The sequence below is a fragment of the Ranitomeya imitator genome, chromosome 8 (genome assembly GCF_032444005.1).
Source record: "Ranitomeya imitator isolate aRanImi1 chromosome 8, aRanImi1.pri, whole genome shotgun sequence".
NCBI lineage: Eukaryota > Metazoa > Chordata > Amphibia > Anura > Dendrobatidae > Ranitomeya > Ranitomeya imitator.
Genome location: NC_091289.1, coordinates 130,072,238 through 130,096,998, shown reverse-complemented (window position 1 = coordinate 130,096,998; position 24,761 = coordinate 130,072,238). Strand labels below are relative to the sequence as shown.

At 40.3% G+C, this 24,761-nt stretch overlaps 1 protein-coding gene across 1 annotated transcript in view; it reads left to right on the top strand.

Moving 5' to 3' along the window:
• COL11A1 (collagen type XI alpha 1 chain) overlaps positions 1-24,761 on the top strand; it is a 301,659-nt gene that overhangs the window by 146,294 nt on the left and 130,604 nt on the right. The window contains exons 15-19 of the mRNA XM_069737373.1: positions 18,345-18,398; positions 18,560-18,613; positions 20,201-20,254; positions 20,420-20,473; positions 21,058-21,111. Coding sequence (XP_069593474.1) covers positions 18,345-18,398; positions 18,560-18,613; positions 20,201-20,254; positions 20,420-20,473; positions 21,058-21,111 — 270 coding nt within the window. The remainder of the gene's footprint in view (positions 1-18,344; positions 18,399-18,559; positions 18,614-20,200; positions 20,255-20,419; positions 20,474-21,057; positions 21,112-24,761) is intronic.

Below are 24,761 nucleotides of genomic sequence, written 5' to 3'. Positions count from 1 at the left end.
AAGGCCTTGCTTCCTGTGATCCAAAAATTCCTCAAAATGCTACAATTCCAAAAAGTTGTACTACTATGTCTAATGATGATAAATGGTTTAACATCATGTTTTTTTCCTGTATATCCGGATGATAAATATTAATACCAGCATTATATCTCAAGAACATGAAGCTTACCCACAGTCCTGAATAGGAAATTATAGCAAAAAATGCTTGTGAAAGCTATGTGATAAGGCCCTGTTCACACTGCAGTGAGAGTCTAAGCATATTTGAATATATATATATATATATATATATATATATATAGATATATAGATATATATATATAAACAATACTGCATAAAGCTATTTCATATTATTCACATCAAAATGACAGAAAATGCAACAATCCCCATCATAAGCCAAGGAGCTCCGTTGGGATTGGTGGCATCCATTCATTGTACGGAAGACCCAACAGAGTGCTGAACCTTCCCTTACAAGTAGCAACCGTGATGCTAGTGTGAACATAACATACCTGACATGGGAATTCATAACAATGATCAGAATAGTTGTCATTTACCATTCCCAATAACATAGATTTTAAATATCCAAATTGAGTAGTCAGCTACAAGGCAAGAAAACTTCATCAAGGCTAAAGTAGCACGCCCTCATCATATGCCAGTCATACTGGAGTAGAGGGCACCAAATTCATTGCCATTTAATGAATTTGGCACCACTTCTGAGTGGCGTGCACCTCCGTCAGTCAATCAGTATTATTCCTAGAGTGCACTCATGATAAATTTGACTGATGGGCGTCACAATTCAAAAACGTTGTACCATTTCTAAGGAAAGAGTCATAAAACTCAGCTGGGGACTGTAACGCAATGCTCGGACTGGCCGATGGCTCTCCCGACCCAAGCGTGTCAGCCTGTATTTCTATGCAGCTGTCACACTCAGGTCTTGAGAACCGCCGGCCAGTCCGAGCATTACGTTGCGATTTTCATCCGAGTTATACGGCCGTTTGACTCCTTCCCAATGGTGAAAGATCTATTATAACACCCCATCCGACCCTGTCTCTTCTCCAGCTCCAGCTCATTTTTGCTGAGCTGATTCAAACTGATATGACAACGCCAAAAGTCCCATATTTTGTGACTTTTCAAAGATTTTACAACGGCCCCGAAGAGTTAGATTCACTTATATAATAATAAAAATATTGGCATAATTATGATGATGATTATGTTGAAATTATTATTATTTTTAGTGTAACTTTTCAATATAAGTTCTTAGTAACATGTACACTATGGTTAAATAAAGCCAACAGATTTCAATTTCTCCCACTTAGCATTAGGAGCTCCCGCTATATAGTGCCGCCACATTGTAGCTGCTTAGTAAACATTAAACTGTCAGTACAGATAATACCGTTCCTTGCCACCGCCATAATCTGAATAAATATCCCATTGCCTTCCGTGAACTGAATGAACTATGCATTCAGCTTTGGCCCAGTTTTCTCTTGCCTTTTCATGGTCTATTAACTCATAATAGAAAATTTATTTTCACAAAGTTTTAATAGGTCTGTCGGCATCCAAACAAAATATATTATTTTTGGAGCCCTCTCTACAAAAAAAAAAAGATAAAGAAAGTTATTGATTGTGGTCGTTAGATGTGAAATTAGCATTTTTTTTTAGCCATTTAATTAACACTTTTGGTAAAGCGTATGTAGGATTGCATATTTTATCGGAGAGAACCTATTGTATTGAAAACAATTCCGTGACCCATTAAAATGTAGACGTGCAGGCCGCATTGATTGCAGCTACAATGTTATGATTAGACATTTTGTCTAATGAACTTTATGAGCTTGAAAGAAATGAAACAGGCAATCGAGTGCCGAAAAACACGTTACTATTATTCGCAAATGGCAGCATTTGACTCATCTAACAAAACTTCAGAGAGTGAAATGAAATTTGATTAAAACTATGTGAGTAATGTTGTTGTTTGGTTAGGGCTCAGTTCACACTAGTGCATGCGTACTTTGTGCCATTTGGCATCATTGAAACAAGTGCTCTCTCACCCACATAATGGAGCAGACACTACTACATGCTGCAGATTCTTTGGCCCTTGTAGAGAGCCACGTATAGCCACACACATTACTCCCATTGGTCTATGTGCTTTGGTTAAATCGGTTGCCCAGTTTCATCAAACTTTAGTCAATAGGCACAGTGATGTGTGAAAACTAGAGTTGAGCGAATATGTTCGGAATCGGTCACCAAATCTAAATTTGCCATTTTCATGCCATATTGGCACCCTATTCATGCCGAATTTCTGTTTGATGATCATATTAGTTTATTTCTACTCCTAGTGACTCCAATAATGTTCGGCTGTATTCGTCAAATATTGCAAAAACAATATTAGCCGCCGATCATAATCGGGACCGAATTTTGAAAAATTCACTCAACTCTAGTGAAAATATATATTGATCGTAACATACGCTTTCCAGGTCCACTTCTGCCTCTCATCTCTACTCCCATCTTTGTTGATTGGCTGCAGTGGTGATTCCACATCTGTAGAGCTGCAGTCAATCCTTAAGATCAGTGGCTTGTGCCATCTACATCAGCAATGCTGATGAGCTCAAAGATTAGCTGCAGCTCTGTTGATGTAACATCAACACTGCAGCCGATCAACAAAGGGCAGAGCTTCGGTGGAGGAGCTGCACTGGACTTAGGGTACCGTCACACAGTGGCATTTTGATCGCTACGACGGCACGATCTGTGACGCTCCAGCATCGTAACAATATCGCTCCAGCGTCGTAGACTGCTGTCACACTTTGCAATGTACGACGCTGGAGCGATAATTTCATGACGTATGTGCGATGTAGAAGCCGTTGGTTACTATGCGCACATCGTATACAATATCGTGCACACCTTTTTTACACCATACGATCATGCCGCCACAGCGGGACACTAGACGACAAAAGAAAGTTTCAAACGATCTGCTACGACGTACGATTCTCAGCGGGGTCCCTGATCGCAGGAGCGTGTCAGACACAGCGAGATCGCTGGAACGTCACGGATATATCGCTGGAACGTCACGGATCGTGCCATCGTAGCGATCAAAATGCCACTGTGTGACGGTACCCTTAGGAGAGGTGAATAAAGCTTACGTTATTGTTCTTCTATTCATCACTGAGCCTTATAGACTAGATGAAATTGGATAGTCTACTAAGATGGTGGCTATGATGGCAGCCATATTGGTTGTCGCTCATCTTATCTATCAACATATGTAATTACAGCTTGATTTTATTTTGGAATTACTAGTTGTTTTTAGGGCTTCGGTTGTACACATTATAGTAGATCGAAATGTAATTTTTTAATAGCCTCATTATGGAATTACTGAAATACAGGGAGGGTCATTTATATGAATACACCTGGGTGGGCCATTTAAAAAGTTGGATCCAAAATGGCCGACTTCAAAATAGCCACCAAGGTCACCACCCATCTTGAAAAGTTTCTCCCCCATATACTAATGTGCCACAAACAGAAAGTTGATATCACCAACCATTCCCTTTTTATTTACTGTAGGTGTATCCATATACATGGCCCACCCTGTATATTCCATATAAATGGCCCACCCTGTAGATGCAAAAATAAACCATCGGCATAAGATTAATGATGGAAAATCCCATTGGCTTGAACAATATCCTCAAATTAGTGAATGTCTTAGAGGTCATGAAAGAGCGTTTCTCACAAAGTTTTAATCAAATTGAAAGAATTTGTTAGGTGTAGGGTATGTTCATACGCAGCAGATTTATTGCAGGAATCTCTGTGACAGATTATCAGTTTCATAAATCCATGCGACTAGGGTTGTCTCTGCAGCACGTGCATGGCTTTCTTCAGATATATAAGAATTGCAGAAATGTCTACAGCAAATCTTCAGAATGTGAAAGTGACAAAATTCTTTTTCCAAAATAAAAAATCTCAGCAGTTGTTGCAATTAATGAAGTTTTCTGCGATTTTAAGATGAATGATTTAGCCTTAAAGGGAGCCTGTCAGGTCCCCGCACCCCAAAACCACCAGCAGTTGTGTCTACATATCTAAATTCCCTGCCTAACAGTCCCTTTATTACTTTAAACACATAAACAGATCTTTATAAAAAGTATTTCTAAAGTCTGTTGATGATATGTAAGTGAGGACTTTGAGTAGTTGATGGGGCGTTAGAGTCCCCAGACTAGTCGGCCCACTTAGCATGTTATCACGCCCCTGACATAAGTTGCAAGCACCAGCCTAGTCACCAGCTCTATCCATACCTTGCGCATGTGCATGGCTTCATTCCCTCACTGCATTGCTCCTCTGAAGCTTGGGGTACGATGTGTCCCGGTTGCAGAGAGGTTCGCTGCACATGATTGCAAGTTTTCTGCACTTCCGATCATGCACAGTGCTCCTCTCTGCAGCCGGCACACATAACCTCAGCTTCAGAGGAGCAATGCAGTGAGGGAAAGAAGCCGCGAACGTGCTCAAGGTGGGTATAGAGCAGGCGATGACGCCGGTGCTTGCAAGTTATGTTACCACGCCCACAGAGGCGTAATAACAGTGTCATTCAAATGAATGGGACTGACCCACTGCACCAGGCTTTACCACTGCAAAATGTACAGAGCTGTGCCTGGTAAGCAGGGAAAACACTGCAGTGCAGGGCAGGATTGCCTTGGTCCCTTCAATCAGCTGATCGGTGTGAGTGCTGGAGTACCGACACCTAGAGATCTGGTTAAGCCAAAATATAAAAGTTCTAAAAACCCTATTAACATTGAGCTATTGAGGGGATTGAAATGAATGATGTAATGATTCTAGCCTCATACTAGTTGTAGTAGCCCAGAGGCATAGCTAGGCATTCAGCTCAGGGGGCGAAACATTTGAGTGGCCCCTAACCAGTAACCCTGATTACAATAAATTGGTTGCAAAGTAATTGATTGTAAAATACTAATGGGATAACCACTGACAACCTACCAATTCATGGAGGGGGTGATTGCTTAGTATTAAAATTGAACACAAGAAAAGGCTTGTTCAGGGCGCTGGTCACACAGATGTATTGCACAGTGTCTGGCTTACAGTCTATTAGTGATGCCCATACTAACAGATTAGGCAGGCTGCCCAGCACTATATAAGTCACCCTGTGAGGACAGAAACCCTCGTTTACAAGGCCAACATTAATGGGCTTGGCTACACCCTGAATAAAAATATAATTATATTATGCATAAGGTATTGGTCAATATTTTGGCCAAAATATACAAGCTTCCAACCAGTGTCAAGGGTACTCATAATTGTAAGTACTTACACCAAAATTAAAAGCAACAATACAGAAAAAGGAACTAAAATTCCCCCCAAAATTCAAGAACTGACAGCAATAAAGAGGAACAATATATACAATACCTGTCCATATGCCAGACAATGACATATAGTGGTAGATACCAGTCCTGCAGAACTAATGATAGATTACGGTACAGTTAAATATAGTAACTTAAAGATGACGTTCTTTCTGATGGAGTCGGTCACTTTTCCTATCTTTTCCATCTTGCACAGACCATGATAACTTTTCCAGCCAGGACTCATCTGCAGAGATTACAAGAAAGACACCTTTGACTTCTCACACTTCCAGCACCATCCCCATCTATCCCCAACCTACACAAACTCCTCATATGGCTGATACCCCAATAGTGAGCAACTGCTGTCATATGTGTCCATGTTCCTGCACCTGCTGTTTGGCACAATAACAGCGCTCCTCTGTATCCACATTTTTACCCTTTAGCGGCCACAATACTCTGAGTGTCCGAATAACAATAATACTTCTTAAGAGTCCCCCAATGTATAGCTCCTCTATACACAGTATGGTGGGCCCACAGCTCCACTATATACAGTATGATGGGCCCACAGGTCTCCTATACACAGTTTGATACCCCCATAGACCCTCTCTACTAAGTATGATGTCCCCACTTTTCCCTCAAAACACAGTATAATGACCCCCACAGAAGCCAATACACTACATAATACACAATACATGTATAATGCTCTCCACACTGTATAATGGCCTCCACAGTAGAATCCACACTGCATAATGGCCTCCACAGTAATCCACAAACTAGCCCTCAAACTGTATAATGGCCCCCACAGTAAGCCCAAAACTGTATAATGGCCCTCACATTAGCGTCCACTCTGTATAATGGCCCCCATAATAACACCCAAACTCTATTGCCCTCGCATTAGCCCCCAAACTGTATAATGAAAAAATAAGAAAAGTCAGCTCATCATGTTGTTGGAATACAGATGAGAAGCCCGCGCGGATGGACTGGAGCAAGGCAAAATTTTCAGCATTCAATATGAAAAAGATTGGAAATCCAGCGAAGCATATGTGGTAAAATTCAGAAAAACCTTTATTATCAAAAATTAGTAAAATTCAAAACAGAGATGGCATCATCAGCGGCGCTGCACGCATAGGGGAGATGGGATTTCATGAAATCCCCTCCACTATGCTGTAACCTCTGGACGCTGTGGATTGGACGCTGCGGCTGTACACAGCGTTCAATCCGCAGCAAATCCTGAACGAATCCTTAACATGGAAACATACCCTTTTGAGTCCTCAAGGCAGACCAATACTGTCATGGCTCCGACGCACACACAGGATGTCAGAGTCGCGGTGCGGAGTGATGATTTCACCGTGCCACGAATCTGACATTCTGCGCGTGCGTCGACGCCTCAGCCATTCTATAGACCGCAGACCTGTGGTCTACAGAATGGAGAGCGGTAACTGTAGTGCAGGAAGACCATGTATGCCTGCTCTAACAAGAGGCTTAACTGTGCACGATATGCACGTCGATACAGTTAAGGGTTATCGTACAGGTGCTTCTCACAAAATTAGAATATCATCAAAAGGTTAATTTATTTCAATTCTTAAATACAAAAAGTGAAGCTTATGTATTTTATAGAGTCATTACAAACAGAGTGATCAGACTAAGGGACTTTTTAACTGTTTAGGAAGCCTTTGTGTTTTTTGTTAATGATTCTAATTTACGGATATAATGACTTTTGGGTTTTCATTGGCTGTAAGCCATAATCATCAACATTAACAGAAAGAAACACTTGAAATAGATCACTCTGTTTATAATGACTCTATATAATATATGAGGTTCACTTTTTGTATTGAAGAACTGAAATAAATTAACTTTTTGATGATGTTCTAATTTTGTGAGAAGCACCTGTAGCTCCGGGTGGGCCTTTCTGAGCATGAGGCCCGGGGTGACTGCACCCTCTACACAACCTCGGTAGCTACGCTATTGGCCCATATTTAATATTCATTGTTCATAGTAGAATAGAGATAGACAGCGAACGAAATAAGTATTTGATCCTTTGCTGAATTTGTAAGTTTGCCCACTGACAAAGACATGAACAGTCTATAATTGCTTTTTTCGGTTTTGCGTTTTCGTTTTTCGCTCCCTTCCTTCCCAGAGCCATAACTTTTTTATTTTTTCATCCATATGGCCATGTGAGAGCTTATTTTTTGTGGGACAAGATGTACTTTTGAACGACATCAATGATTTTAGCATGTTGTGTACTAGAAAACGGGAAAAAAAAACAAGTGTGGTGAAATTGCAAAAAAGTGCAATTCCACACTTGTTTTTTGTTTGGCTTTTTTGCAAGGTTCATTAAATGCTAACACTGACCTGCCATTTTGATTCTCCAGGTCATTACAAGTTCATAGACACCAAACATGTCTAGGTTATTTTTTATCTAAGTGGTAAAAAAAATCCAAGCTTTGCTAAAAAAAAAAATGTGCAATTTTCCGATACCCGTAGCGTCTCCATTTTTTCATGATCTGAGGTCGGGTGAGGGCTTATTTTTTGCATGCTGAGCTGACATTTGAATGATACCATTTTGGTGCAGATACGATCTTTTCATCACCCGTTATTGCATTTTAATGCAATGTTGCGGCGACCAAAAAACGTAATTCTAGCATTTTGGTTTTTTTTTCTTGCTACGACGTTTAGCGATCAGGTTACTACTTTATTAATTGATAGATCGGGTGATTCTGAAGGCGGCGATACCAAATATGTGTAGGTTTTATTTTTTTATTTTTTTATTTTGAATGGGGCGAAAAGGGGGTGATTTAAATTTTATAATTTTAACATTGAGAGTTAAAATCCAGAAAATCACAATGTATAAATTATATAAATGTATTGGCATTTTGCAGTAAGAAGTAAGTATTTGATCCCCTATCAACCAGTTCTGGCTCCTACAGACCAGTTAGATGCTCCTAATCAACTCGTTACCTGCATTAAAGACAGCTACATCGTCTTACATAGTCACCTTTATAAAAGACTGTCCACAGACTCAGTTAATCAGTCAGACTCTAGCCTCTACCACTTGGGCAAGACCAAAAAGCTTTATAAGGATGTCAACAACAAGATCATGGACCTGCACAAAGCTGGAATGGGCTACAAAACCATAAGAAAGACACTGGGTGAGAAGGAGATAACTGTTGGTGCAACAGTGAGAAAATGAAAGAAATACAAAATGACTGTCAATCGACATCGATCTGGAGCACCACGCAAAATCTCACTTTGTGGGGTATCCTTGATCATAAGGAAGGTGAGGGGTCAGCCTAAAACTACATGGGGGAACTTGTTAATGAATTTAAGGCAGCTGGGACCACAGTCACCAAGAGAATCATTGCTAACACATTACGCCGTAAAGGTTTAAAATACTGCTGTGCCCCATAGGTCCCCCTGCTCAAGAAGGCACATGTGCAGGCCCAACTGAAGTTTGCCAATGAACACCTTGAGGATTCTGTGAGTGATTGGGAGAAGGTGCTGTGGTCAGATGAGACAAAAATTGAGGTCTTTGGCATTAACTTAACTCGCCATGTTTGGAGGAAGAGAAGTGCTGCCTATGACCCAAAGATCATCGTCCCCACTGTCAAGCATGGAGGTGGAAACATGTTTTGGGAGTGTTTATCTGCTAAAGGGCACAGGACTACTTCACTGCATCAATGGGAGAATGGATGGAGCCATGTACCATAAAATCCTGAACGACAACCTCTGTCCCTCCACCAGGACATTAAAAGTGGGTCGTGGCTGGGTCTTCCAGCAACACAATGACCCAAAACATACAGCCAAGGCAACAAAGGAGTGGCTAAAAAAAAGAAGCACATTAAGGTCATGGAGTGGCCTAGCCAGTCTCCAGACCTTAATCCCATAGAAAACTTATGGATGGAATTAAAGCTCCGAGTTGCCAAGCGACAGCCTCAAAATCTTAATGATTTAGAGATGACCTGCAAAGAGGAGTGGACCAAAATTCCTCCTGACTTATGAGCAAACCTCATCAACAACAAAAAAATCTGACTGCTGTGATTGCCAACAAGGGTTTTGCCACCAAGTATTAAGTCTTGTTTGCCAGTGGGATCAAATACTTATTTCTCACTGCAAAAAGGCAAATACATTTATATAATTTATACAATGTGATTTTCTGGATTTTATTTTTGATATTCTATCTCTCAATGTTAAAATTAACCTACCCTTAAACTTATAGACTGTTCATGTCTTTGTCAGTGGGCAAACTTACAAAATCAGCAAGGGATCAAATACTTATTTCCTTCACTGTACATAAAATGTAAATGGAAAATAATTAAGAGTCCATTTCTGTACATAGAAGACGGGTGAAAAAGAACCACAGAAAATCTTTAAGGAGCTAGATAATATGATTGATGCTCATCTGGTTGCCTCTTCAATTTATCATGTGCCAAAGATGACCTAAAACCGCGTTAAGCATGGAAGCTTTCTAGTTCCGGGTATGACCATTATACTTGTGTTAAATATAATCACTTTGAAAAAAAGGTATTTTTCAATTACTGTTTGACATTTCTGTAGTAGCGCATTAAGGGGCACCCTCTGCACACACACACACTGCACATAATCACCCAACCAGGCAGAGAAAATCTTATATCTATGTCAATGGTGAGATTATATCATTACTGAGGGAGAAAGAGCCAAAAACAGATCTGAAAATAGGAAGGTCTAACCTCACTGATATCACCAGATCCTACATTATGAAGAGGGGCAGAATATTGTCCTCCCACAAGGGTGTTCTTCACTTTTCTTCTGTCAAGTTGGAAATGTTTTTTTGCTTTCTTGTTCTTTGTGCTTGTAAGAAAACTGAGCGACATCGCATCTACCGCACGTTTGTCTTTCAGCTTTCCCAGACTAAATCTAATATAAGGCTGGTTTCATCCCAGCATAATACATGCTAGCTGAAAGAGGACAGCTCTTCACGAGAACCCGTCAGGCGACATGATAGATATTTAGCAGCTGAGCTCTCTATTAAGTAGGTTTACGCCATTTGAAGGATTTCTAAAAACATGTATCACCCTATCATCTATACCAGGGACTGTCAGCTTTCCCCTGTATCACAAGCCTTCTTCAGGTGGCCATGTCTGACGTATATTGTCTCTGTATTTTTCAGCATGTACCCATTACATTTCTATGGGCATGTTCACATGTGTTGTTTTTTTTTTTTGCCACAGTTATCTGCATAACAAAAGGAGATATGTTTGTTTTTTAATCAATTTGTGGATCTAATTTTCTCATTCAAGTGAATGGGTGGCTGAAAAAATGGACAGCACAATGATCCTATCCGTGTGTCATCCAAGTGCTGTCCAATTATTTAACATTTTATGGGTAGAAGAAGCTATGACATTTTTTTTGCGTACAGGAAACACGAATGCTGTACTGACGGGAACTGTGAATGCAATTATGCAACCCCCCCAAAAAAACTCATACATATGAACAAGGCCCTACGGTGTACAGGACAGGCTAATATGTTATGACCTCTCATAGATATTTCAATGAATCTTTCATGATTGTTGGATGAACTTTTTTTTCTGAAGGACCCTCCCTCCAACATGTGCGTTTAGGCTACCTGTTTTCTAAATAACGAATTACCTACTGATGATGGACTCTCTGGTAGTGGCTGATCTTGAAAGTCAACAGGCCAATACTTTGATCCCTGACACTGAGAGAATCAGCAGAACCTCATACATTTGAAACAGTTGACCAGTCAGTGAAATTGATAGATTTTGGTGGCTGCTTTTATGAGTAAGAGTTATGGAATGTGCACACAGAGTCTTATGCCTTATTCACATGATGCATTTTCGCGTACGAGTGCTATCCATGGTTTTCACAGATAGCACCATACCGGTCATAATCAGTGAGGCTCTTAGCATCTGGGGCTGTTCATGATTTTTTGCGAACTGAGCAATACTCGAAAATCACAGAGACATGTCCGATTTTGACATGAGGGTCGGATCAAAATTGGCAATAAAGGTCAAGTGGTCTGTGAAAAAAACAACCACACTAGGATGCCATCTGAGAGGAGAGATGTCTTGACACGATCCTTTGTTGTCAGCGGTGGGAAGAGACCTGAGAGACTTTCCTGTAAGCCTGAAATGTTATGGATGCCAAGGTCCAGGCAGAGAGGAGAAGGTTTAGGGTACTTATAGTGCTATATGCAGCGGGAGTGCGGAGAGCTGCTGCACATTGGCGGACAAGAGCTGGTTCATCACACAATGAGGGGCTGTTGGCTGAGTGTACTGAATAACTGTGGAGAGCTGTATCATCATCATCATCATCATCAACTGCTCCAGTAAAAGTGAGAGCTTTTTTCCTGCTGCACCTGAGGTGCACTGCTGATCCTTCATCCCTTCACACAACTTTACATTTTTTTTCTGCTGAGGAGGCCCAAGACCACAGTGACAGTTGGCCATGGCCACCATTATGACCCAGGCTAATCATTTTTAGGGGAATTTATTTTTCACGAGTTTTTCACTAGCTCACCATCAGTATATATAGCCTAATTTCACTTGTAGATATTTCGAGAATGCAGTGTCAAAACAAGAATCCCCTATCCTCCACTTCATTATTGTAATTCATTTTTCTGCCCATTAACCCCTTTACCCCCAAGAGTGGTTTGCACGTTAATGACCGGGCCAATTTTTACAATTCTGACCACTGTCCCTCTATGAGGTTATAGCTCTGGAACACTTCAACAGATCCTGATGATTCTAACACTGTTTTCTCATGACATATTGTACTTCATGATAGTGGTAACAAATCTTTGATATTACCTGCATTTATTTGTGAAAAAAAATGGAAATTTGGTGAAAATTTTGAAAATTTTGCAATTTTCCAAATTTGAATTTTTATGCCCTTAAATCACAGACATATGTCACACAAAACACTGAATAAGTAACATTTCCCACATGCCTAGTTTACATCAGCACAATTTTGCAACCAACATTTTTTTTGTTAGGGAATTATAAGGGTTAAAAGTTGACCAGCAATTTCTCATTTTTACAACACCATTCTTTTTAGGGACCACATCACATTTGAAGTCATTTTAAGGGGTCTATATGATAGAAAATACCCAAGTGTGACACCATTCTAAAAACTGCACCCCTCAAGGTGCTCAAAACCACATTCAAGAAGTTTATTAACCCTTCAGGTGTTTCACAAGAATTTTGGAATGTTTAACAAAAAATTAACAATTAACTTTTCTTCACAAAAAATTTACTTCAGCTCCAATTTGTTTAATTTTACCAAGGGTAACAGGAGAAATTGGACCCTAAAAGGTGTTGTGCAATTTGTCCTGAGTACCCTGATACCCCATATGTGGGGTAAATCACTGTTTAGGCACATGGCAGAGCTCTGAAGGGAAGATGCGCCATTTGACTTTTCAATGCAAAATTAACTGGAATTGAGATAGGACACCATGTTGCGTTTGGAGAGGCCCTGATGTGCCTAAACATTGAAACCCCCCAGAAGTGACACCATTTTGGAAAGTAGACCCCTAAGGAACTTATCTAGATGTGTCGTGAGCACTTTGACCCACCAAGTGCTTCACAGAAGTTTATGATGTAAAGCCGTAAAAATAAAAAATCATATTTTTTCACAAAAATGATATTTTCACCCCCAATTTTTTATTTTTCCAAGAGTAACAGAAGAAATTGGACCTAAAACGTTGTTGTGCAATTTGTCCTGAGTACGCTGATACCCCATATGTGGGGGTAAACCACTGTTTGGGCACATGGCAGAGCTCGGAAGGGAAGGAGCTCCGTTTGACTTTTCAATGCAAAATTGTCTGGAATTGAGATCGGACGCCATGTCGTGTTTGAAGATCCCCTGAACAGTGGAAACCCCCCAATTCTAACTGAAACCCTAACCCAAACACACTCCTAACCCTAATCCCAAGCATAACCCTAACCACACCCCTAACCCGAACACGCCCCTAACCCTAATCCCAACCATACACCTAACCCCAACACACCCCTAACCCTAATCCCAACCCTAAGCACACCCCTAACTCCAACACATCCCTAACCCTAATCCCAACCATAACCCTAACCACACCCCTAACCCTGACACACCACTAACTCTAATCCCAACCATAAATGTAATCCAAACCCTATCCCTAACTTTAGCTCCATCCCTAACTTTAGCCCCATCCCTAACTTTAACCCCAACCCTAACCCTAACTTTAGCCCTAACCTTAACCCTAACTTTAGCCCCAACCAAACGCTAACCCCAACCCTAATTTTAGCCCGAACCCTAACCTGAACCCCAACTTTAGCCCCAACCCTAACCCTAATGGGAAAAAGGAAATAAATATTTATTTTATTTTATTATTTTTTCCTAACTAAGGAGGTGATGAAGGGGGATTGATTAACTATTCATAGCGTTTTTTTAGCGGATTTTTATGATTGGCAGCCGTCACACACTAAAAGACGCTTTTTATTGCAAAAAAATGTTTTTGCATCTCCACATTTTGAGAGCTATAATTTTTCCATATTTTGGTCCACAGAGTCAGGTGAGGTCTTGTTTTTTGCGGGACAATTTGACGTTTTTATTGGTAACATTTTCGGGCACGTGACATTTTTTGATCGCTTTTTATTCTGATTTTTCTGAGCCAGAATGACCAAAAACCAGCAATTCATGAATTTCTTTTGGGGGGGGCGTTTATACCGTTCCACATTTGGTAAAATTGATAAATCAGTTTTATTTTTCGGGTCAGTACAATTACAGTGATACCTCATTTATATAATTTTTTTCATGTTTTGGTGCTTTTATACGATAAAAACTATTTTATATAAAATAATTATTTTTGCATTGCTTTATTCTGAGGACTATAACTTATTCTTTTGTTGATGACGCTGTATGGCAGCTCGTTTTTTGCGGGACAAGATGACGCTTTCAACAGTACCATGTTTTTTATATCCCTCCTTTTGATCGCGTGTTATTCCACATTTTGTTCGATGTTATGATAATAAAGCGTTTTTTTTCCTAGTTTTTTTTTTACGCTGTTCACTGAAGGGGTTAACTAGTGGGACAGTTTTATAGTTCGGATCATTACGGACGTGGCGATACTAAATATGTGTACTTATATTGTTTTTTTTAATTAGATAAAGAAATGTATTTATTGGAACAATACATTTTTTTTTTCTTTATTTACGATTTTTAAAAAATTTTTACACATGCAAATATTTTTCTTTTTACTTGTTTACTTTGTCCCGGGGGGGGGGGGGGGGCATCATGTTATAGGTCAGATCGCTGATCTGACACTTTGCAGAGCACTGTATCAGATCAGCGATCTGACAGGCACTGCAGGAAGGCTTGCTGGCGCTTGCTCTGAGCAGGCGCTTGCAAGTCTACTCCCTTCAGGACCCGGAAGGAGCCCCGCGGCCATTTTGGATCCGGGCCTGCAGGGAGGAGGAGGTAGGAGACCCTCGGAGCAACGCGATCACATCGCGTTGCTCCGAGGGTCTTAGGGAAGCACGCAGGGAGCCCCCTCCCTGCGCGATGCTTCCCTATGCCGCCGGGGGTTAATATGCCAGGAGCGGTCTGTGACCGCTCCTAACACATAGTGCCGGATGTCAGCTGCGATAGTCAGCTGACACCCGGCCGCGATCAGCCGCGCTCCACCGTGAGCGCGGCTGATCGGTGATGATGTACTATCCCGTCGGTGGTCATACAGACCCATACCACCTTGACGGGATAGCACGTCATATGTTAGAAAGGGGTTAACCTGACGGCTGCCTGTATTTGTAGATCTGTAACTATAAGGCAGCAGTCACACTAGCAGTATTTGGTCAGTATTTTACATCAGGATGTGTAAGCCAAAACCAGGAGTGGGTGATAAATACAGAAGTGGTGCATATGTTTCTATTATACTTTTCCTCTAATTGTTTCACCCCTGGTTTTGGATTACAAATACTGATGTACAATACTGACCAAATACTGAAAGTGTGAACATGGCCTTTCATTGAATTCCTGTATATTAGGCTGCCGTCACACTAGCAGTATTTGGTCAGTATTTTACCTCAGTATTTATAAGCCAAAACCAGGAGTGGAACAAATAGAGGAAAAGTATAATAGAAACATATGCACCACTTCTGTATTTATCACCCACTCCTGGTTTTGGCTTACAAATACTGATGTAAAATACTGACCAAATACTGCTAGTGTGATGGCAGCCTAATATACCGGAATTCAATGAAAGGCCATGTTCACACGTTCAGTATTTGGTCAGTATTGTACATTAGTATTTGTAAGACAAAATCAGAAGAACAATTAAGGTGTGTTTCCACGTGGTGTATTACATCAGGATTTGCTGCGGATTGGACACTTTGTACAGCTGCAGCATCCAATCCGCAGTGTCCAGATGTTGCAGCATAGTGAAGGGGATTTTATTAAATCCTGTCTCCACTATGTGTGCACGGCCGCATCCGGTGGCCCTGCGTATCCGGACATGCGACACGTCTTTCTAGACAGACTGCAGCATGTCTATCTTGCGGAGACACTCAGTCTTTGCAAGATAAATAGCCCAGTCTATGGATAGGATGCGGTGATTCCGCATGTGTTCAATGAACACATGCGGAATCACCGCACGTACAAAGGGGGGCGGCGCTTTGGGGGCGGAGTGGGGTATGTGCTGCATCCAAAGTGCAGCCAATACGCCACGTGGAAACATAGCCTTAGAGGAAACGTATAATGGAAACATGTCACCACTTCTGGATTCTCCACCCTGGCTTTGGTTTCCAAATACTGAGGTCAAATACTGAACGTGTGAACGTGGCCTAAAACACCGCACCTGACCAGCATAAATCAGAATAATGCATATCCAACAAAGAAAAGTCTGACTCTGGCGTCTGAAGACATAACCTGGAGACATGGCTGTACATAGATCCCCTTCGTACAGTGGCTGTAACAGAACGAAAAGTAGAAGAAATTACAAAAAAAATTGATGAAAAACTGAAGCTCTGGGTGCATAAAGAGGCGTGAGGCGTTTTGATGATTAGTTCTGCAGTTTTGCTGCCTCCAGCTGCCGAGATATGAGATATTAATACATGTTTAGAAACCAGCGAGGATCCCTCTGTGAGCTGTTTACCTCTCACACCACAAGGAGGCTGTAGACGTCCAGTTATTCTACTCTGTAGTCGCTTGAGGAAAACTTCAGGACCAGAGAACAAAGCAGCCGCAGGCCCGCATCTATGGCATTTTAGAGAACATTTGAGGGTTTTATTCTCTTTCATTATTTTGGGAAACATTCTCCTGCATTTCTAAAAATGATATATAAGTCCTCAAGGAGAAATTACCCTATAGCTGGCCATAAGTATTTAGTACGACGTTCCTCGTCTGTTCTTGTGATACGTATGGTAAAGATCTGAGAATGGTGTCAGTGTAATATCCTGACTTGTAGGGTGGAATGATTTAACAGATTGTCACGAAACAGACCCCAAAAGCTCGCTGATTTAGGCACAACACCCAATTGGTTTTCATTGATCACACAGCTGATGGTGCCATTTTTGCCTTTAGAACCGTGCAGTTTGTTAAACACATAAAGAAACCTAAACATGAACAAATGAAACCCGTTCAGTTGTTTTCTTCCATCTTCCTGAAAATTCTATTTCGCTGTTTCCAAATGGCAACTGTTTGTCCCCTGTGTGTTTTCAAAAAATGACCACAGGTAATAGCAATAATGACATCTCCTGAGGGGGCTGCCATCCCCAGTATGTCTCCCAGACTGCTAAATGCTTATTCTCCCAAGGATTGTAATCAAAATTATCAACCAGGCAAATGTATCTCTGGTGTTAACCAGCAGCTAGGAGTCTGGTAAGAATAGGCAACACCCATACAGGAAGTGTCATGGCCGTTTTATGTAGCCATATTTGGAAAATGGAGAAATTAAGAAAATAAATTAGAATTTAAGGAATGGCTGAATAAACAGATGACAAATAAATATGTAAAGAGGCCGGGGTCACACCACCATCCGAGAGAATCGGGACGATTTGCTAATCGCACTCTGATCAGAGCGTGATCTGATTTTCTCGGATGAGGAGATCATGGGAAAAAAATATCTCCATCTTCACTATTCTGTAAGTTGGACTGCAGTCAGACATCATCCAAGTGCGATCCGATTTTTTCCATGGACTCATTGACTTGCATGGCTGAGTGTGACCCAAATATGGGATCCAACCAGAAATCGGACATGCGCGTTGGCCCATAGAGTGACATGGTTTTGTCAGATTGCATTAAACCAAAGATATGGTCGTCTACACGAGCCCTGATGGTGATGCTGCAGGTCTACCAGCAGGGCCATATAAGACTGCTCACGGTACACGATGGTTCTTCATTTGTCGTGTACATCAGAAAAACCTCCTCGCATGCACTGTACCTCTGGACGAGGATGCTATTCCATTCCCTTTTTTTACCATTGTGCCCCAATCTGACACTCTTTTAGCCTTCATGGGGTGAGTTGCGCCCAATGGATGCATCTGAAGCCATTCCCATCGCACATGCTCACTGCACATTACCGATACATACAGTATATATTGTCAACATGAGTGATGACAACTCTGCTCAGTTATATGCAGGATTAAAGAGTTACTCATGGTTTTAGAAACATGGGTAGTTCCTTTGAGAAGCAGCGCCACACCTGTCTATGGGTCGTGTCTGGTATTGCAGCTCAGGCTTGTTCAAGCACAATCTGTGGACATTGGCCATGTTTTTTCTTATCATATACAGCACATTTATTAGCAAAGAAATCTTCTCTTGCAACAACGATGCTATGTTTTATTATGTTTATTTGTCATATGACATAACAGCCTCGTGTGAAAGATGGGTATCTACATGCCTCCATGACCCCCACGCCATCATCTTCCTACAATTGAGCATCCTGAAGGCTTTTATTAAGAACTGCTGGGGTCTTTTTCAGGCCATGAACAGAATAGCTTTCTCCAAGACTGAGAAAGTCTCTTATATTCTAACTTCTCTTTCTCTCTTCCATCGTAGGGTTCACCTGGTGCTCCAGGAATTAAGGGTGAATCAGGAGATCCAGGCCCTCAGGTAAATGATTTTCTGAAGATGTGAGTGTCATCTGCTCGCACATCTGCTGCTGTGATCCCGCTGTATCCATCACTGCTTTTGTACACTATGTAAGTTCACATTCGAGCCTTGGTAGCTTTCATAAACAGTGACAAACACTGCATTATTTTTCGGTTTCGTAGGGTCCTAGAGGAATTCAAGGTACATCTGGGCCAATGGGTAAAGCTGGCAAACGAGTGAGTAATGAGTTCTATATTCCACAGTATTCCCGCCTCAACATATGTTATATGGATAAATGGAAATGTAATTAGTCACAGTAAATAGCACATAGCAAAGAAACCGTTCAGATAGAAGCATCCTGGTGGGTGAATGTGTATGTACAGGACATGAAATGCTGGAATCTGGGAACAAAAGACGGACTGCAGAAGAAGAGGGCACAAATCTTGGGATAAATCATAAATTATAACACAAATTTGTGCCGGCAATTTCTGGTGCGTGGACATCAGCAAATGTATTTATCGACGTGTGCCATTGTGTGAATATGGATCATTTTGCTTTAGAAAACTTAGTTGTATGTAATGTTTGACATAATTTTATTAACCTTGATTAAATGGATAGATAGATAGATAGATAAATAGATAATAAACAGATAGATAGATAGATAGATAGATAGATAGATAGATAGAATGACAGATGGATAGATAGATGATAGATAGATAGATAGATAGATAGATAGATAGATAGATAGATAGATAAATCGATAGATAAATCGATAGATAGATGTTAGATAGATGATAGATAGATGATAGATAATAGATACTGTAGATAGATAGATAGATAGATAGAAGGACAGATGGATAGATAGATGATAGATAGATAAATCGATAGATAGATGTTAGATAGATAGATAGATAGATAGATAATAGATGATAGATAGATAGATAGATAGATAGATAGAAGGACAGATGGATAGATAGATGATAGATAGATAAATCGATAGATAGATGTTAGATAGATAGATAGATAGATAATAGATGATAGATAGATAGATAGATAGATAGATAGATAGATAGATCGATCGATAGAAGGACAGATGGATAGATAGATGATATATAGATAAATCGATAGATAGATGTTAGATAGATAGATAGATAGATAGATAGATAGATAGATAATAGATGATAGATAGATAGATTGATAGATAGATAGATAGATAGATAGATAGATAGATAGATAGATAGATAGATAGATTGATAGATCGATAGATAGATAGTTGATAGATAGATAAATAGATAGATGTTAGATATATATGAGATAGATACAGATAAATAGATAGACTCACTTTTAATTCAGTGGTGAGTAGTGCAGCATAATGTAGGAAAAGAGACCCTTATTCCAGCTATGTATGACTTAGTTTACTGGGTGCAGCAGTTGTGACACAATCAGAGTTCTTAGATTTATGTAGCAGAGCTCAGAAAGCTAATCCCGCCCACCCCACAGCTTTCTGTGTACATTGTCTATTAACAGTGAGCTGCTTATCAGAGGGGGCGTGGTCAGACTACTTGGCCAAAGAGCACTAGTCCAGGCAGTGATAACATCCCACTGATAAAATATTCATTGTATGGAAACAACAGCACACAGCCTAATAAGTGATACATCACTAAAATATGTGTCTCAGCCCCTACATAATGCTGTCCTCAGAATACATAGCAAAATCTTGCTGACAGATTCCCTTTAAATGCCAACCATACTTTACTGTGACTTTAATAGTTTCGCTGCCTTAAAAAAAATATAACATTTATGAATTGCTGTATTATTTTCAGGGACGCCCAGGAACTGATGGAGCCCGTGGAATGCCTGGAGAATCCGGGTCCAAGGTATGATTAGATACACGTGTACCTTACTCATGTGATTGTCATGTATAGTAGACACTAGTCAGGTGGTAGAATTAAAATGGACAGACTCATTTGGGGGGATATATTTATTGGGTGTAGTTGTACTAATGAGCTGATTAATTAGGTGTATTTTTCATCATTTCATAGGGCGACCGAGGGTTTGATGGTCTTCCAGGTCTTCCCGGTGAGAAAGGTCACAGGGTGAGTCACTCCTCGACTTAGAAGGAGAACCTTTGTTTTTGATTTTACATTCGCATCGTTGATTTTGCGTTTTCTCTCTGTTTCTCGTGGTTATCCAGCAGAGGGCACTTTCTACTTCTTGCTGTAGAATTCTTGGCATTGTATCTTCAGCCATTTGCAAACACTTCTGTATGTAGTTACCATACGAGGACAGGTGTATTAGTTTAGAATAACCCTACAGTATGTTTGTGCACTATATCTTACTTGTTGTCCTAAGTAACACGGCTTTTTCTTGGGTTGTTGAGGAATTGCCCTTTTGAGTTGATTGTTAATGTAATTTCTTATACACATGCAATCAATTACCTTTGAAATAGAAAAACTCCCCTGTATCATGCTTCATACACGCTTAATACAGGAACAATGAGGTGGCCTGTCATGATTTATGGAGTATGAAGTATGGCTGACGCGTTCCTTTATAGCTTGCTAGGTTGCTATGCCTCATCAAGTTGTTCTTATATGTGCAGTGCCTCAAATAGTTTCCTTTGCAGTGTTGGTCAAAAATGATACAATTCTCTTTGCGTTTTCTCTCTTTTATTTTCTTTTAGGGTGACAAAGGTCCACAGGGCCCACCTGGTCCCCCCGGTGAAGATGGAGATAGGGTAAGAAAATGGGACCGGAGAGGCCGATCGATGTGTTCATAAGATATATGCACAATGAATTACAATATATGTTACACTTCTAAATTTCATTAAAAGAGTGTTGTAAAGATGGCCTTACATGTAGCTGAAGAATCAGGACATGTTAAGCACCAATACATAATAATAAATATTCTAATAAAACATATCTGAATACTGGTATGCACGACACATCCATACAGCCACACAATGGCCGCACAATAGAGCCAATAAGAACCCAAATAACACCACCATGCAATGCCTAAATAATGCGGTATCCAAATAACACTGCCCTATAATCTTGGCTTTGTTGCACTTATGGGCACTTATGGAACCGGTAGTGGAGTTGACCTTGTTTTTCGCTACACTCTGCTGGTGGTCCCAGTCACTAGAAGAAGGATTTGGTGAGTATTGCCCTAGATAAATAAGACCCTGGCCCATTGACCAGTTTGCTACCACTATAGACCTAGCGCACCATTGCCGCAATACACATAAAATCCCTGCTTCATCATTGCCGTTGTGCCTGTTTTTCTATCTAGTTTTGTGTGTTTTGTGCCATTTTTGGCATTCGTTATTTTATTTGTGCCTTATATGTGCTTGTCTGTGCTCTTACGCTTTGTGGGTGAAGTCTAGAAATTCCAGATGTTTTAGCCAGATTTATCAACTTCTAAAAAGTTGTAAAATTTGGTGCAACTTCACTTCAGTCCCCCCTAGTGTGTTTTTGATTACGCCATAATTTTAGAGCAAATCTTGTAACTTTTGGCGCCAGAAGTTTCAAAAACAGCTCAAGAAAGATTGAAAACCCATTTTTGACTCATGAATCTCATGAACCATTTTCATGAATTTTGGGCCAAAAATGGCAACTAATACCCCAAGAAAAAAAAGGAAAGTGACCTTAAAAAAAAAGGCAAATGATGAATCGGGGCCCAAGTCATTGGTTTTTGACATCCGAGTCTTCGGGTTTTCTACTTTCCGCTATTAAACAGATGAATATCAGGCAGTTGCTTTCAGCCATGTCTGTTGCGTTACTGATAACTGTAGCTCTCGGACACATTAACAAATCATTTGTTCCACGTTCTGAATAATTTGGCAACAGTGATGGATGTCCGTTATTAAGGCCTATATGCAAATTACATGTCCTTGAAGTTTTACTATGTGGCTTGAACGCTTGATAGATTGACTCTCGCTGTACATGTAGGGTGTAAAGGTAGTAGCGTGAAATAGTAGACAGATATTTCCAGAAGCTTGTTGGAAAGAAAACACTTGACAAAAGTCAAAAATATGTCCAAATCTCTTCCTCGGACATATAAATGATAATTTACAGTGGTAATGTTGTTTATTTATATGCAAATATGGAAAAACGGTCCTTTGAAAATCGTCAGCACAGGTTCCTCTAAAGGTTAACAAGTATTTTCCATTTTTTGATAGTAAGCAGAGATCTTTCATAGCAATTTTACTCAAAAGTAGATTAGAAAGCTGTTACACTTTTTTATTATATATAATCTTCAATTCATAATGCTATAAATCCCCTTTTAAAGGGAATCTGTCAGTAGGATCAACCCTCTTAAACCGTAAATATGGGTAAATAGCTCATAAAAAGTTGAATGAAATCATACCTTGATATCTGCAATCCGATTAATGGTTCCTGAGAAATCCACATTATTCTTATTATGTAAATGAGCTGTTAAGATCTATGGGTGGGACACAGATCTCCATGAGAATCTGCCTCCAGAGCATATTTTAAATGAGAAATAAGTGTGATACATGTACAGTAGATCCGGAGAGCAGACTGTCAGCCATTACAAGTCTCACACTGGTAAACCCACTTTTCATTTAATATAATCTCTAGAGACAGATTTTCAGGAAGATCAATGTCCCGCCTATAGATGTTAACAGCTCTTTTACCTACAAGGAAAATGTGAATTTCTCTGGAATAAGATATCGGATCACCTATATCAATATATAATTTCATTCAACTTCCTATGACCTGCATGCCCATATAGATTGCTTAGGAGGGTTGATTCTACTGACAGATTCCCTTTAAAAAGGACCTGCCATAAAGAACTAATAACTTACCTTGTGTAAAGCCATTGTTCTCCTGAATCTCCTATTGTTCCTATACTGTTCCTGTGCCTCTCTTTATATGAGATATGTCCTTCTTGTTCCTTGTACAGTATGTAGATTTCACCAAGTGGATATAGCCTTCAACTTTTCTTTGTGAGGTTATTTATGATGACCTCGCCTAAGTGGCTAAAAAGGCATCTACTGTACATACCGGGAAGAGAGAGCCATTTCTCATGACTGGGGAAGTACAGGAACAAAGAAAGTAGACAATTCCAGATTCAGGAGAACAGCGTCATTTATACCAGGCAAAACAATCATATAGTTATCCCAAGTGACAGCAAGTCTCCTTTATGGGAGTTTTTCCATCAGACACAAATCCATGCAACCCATTCATACACTTTGCCGAAGAGCTGATTCTCATGGATCCCTCTTCTAACACATGGGACAGATGATTTTTGCAGCAAAACCTACATACAGTAGACATTTCCACAGTAGTGGCATGTGCGTAGAAATGTAGCATTCTACGCATTCTAGTCATCCATTCACAGTTATACAAGGATGGCTGGAATCGGCAAGATTGGGAGCAGCTTTCACAGATTGATGTAAAAGGGCATCTTCTGAGATCTTTTGCCCTAATAAGACTTATACACAGTGGTTGTACATTGTTAAACCCTTTAAAGAGGCTGCGTGGCTTGGACCACCCATTCGGTAAAAGACCCCAGTTGCCATAATAAGCTGATTGCTGCATATTGAAAGCATCACACTTTTCTCATTAAAACCAAGGTCTGTTCATGACTGAGTGAAGTGTTCCAGAGATGGAGATGATCCCCACTCTGGGTCCTGGGGGTCGTCCTGGAGGGTTGTCTTCCTACTACTCTAGTAAAGACATCATTGCTATACATCAGTGTTCCCCAACTCCGGTCCTCCAGAGCCACCAACAGGTCATGGTTTCAGGATCTCCTTTGTATTGCACAGATGATAATTGCATCACCTGGCCAGGCAAGCATTCAATCACCTGTGCAATACTAAGGAAATCCTGAAAACATGACCTGTTGGTGGCTCTTGAGGACTGGAGTTGGGGAACACTGCTATACATAGTTGGCAGCACAGTGGCTCAGTGATTAACACTGTTGCTTTGCCACCCTGGGGTCCTGGGTTCAAATGCCACCAATTATATTTGCAAGGAATTTGTATGTTCTCCTTGTGTTTATGGGGGGTTTCCTCCCACATTCCAAAGACATACTGATAGGGAATGTAGAATGTGAGCCCCAATGGAAACAGTGATGATGATGTATATAAAGCACTGTGAAGTATGATGGCGCTATATAAGAAAAGCATAATAATAATAATAATAATAGATATAATAGATAATAAATAAATATGGAATAGTGGCAGCCATAAATATTTCATGACGAGAAATAGAAGTAATTTGCAATTTTCTTTTTGGACGTATTAGTTGCTTGTACGGGCTATCTGGTATAATTGTTTGGCCATTTGTTATTTTTAAGCAAATACATAGTTATTAAGGTTGAAGGAAGACTATAAGTCCATCTAGTTCAACCCATAGCCTA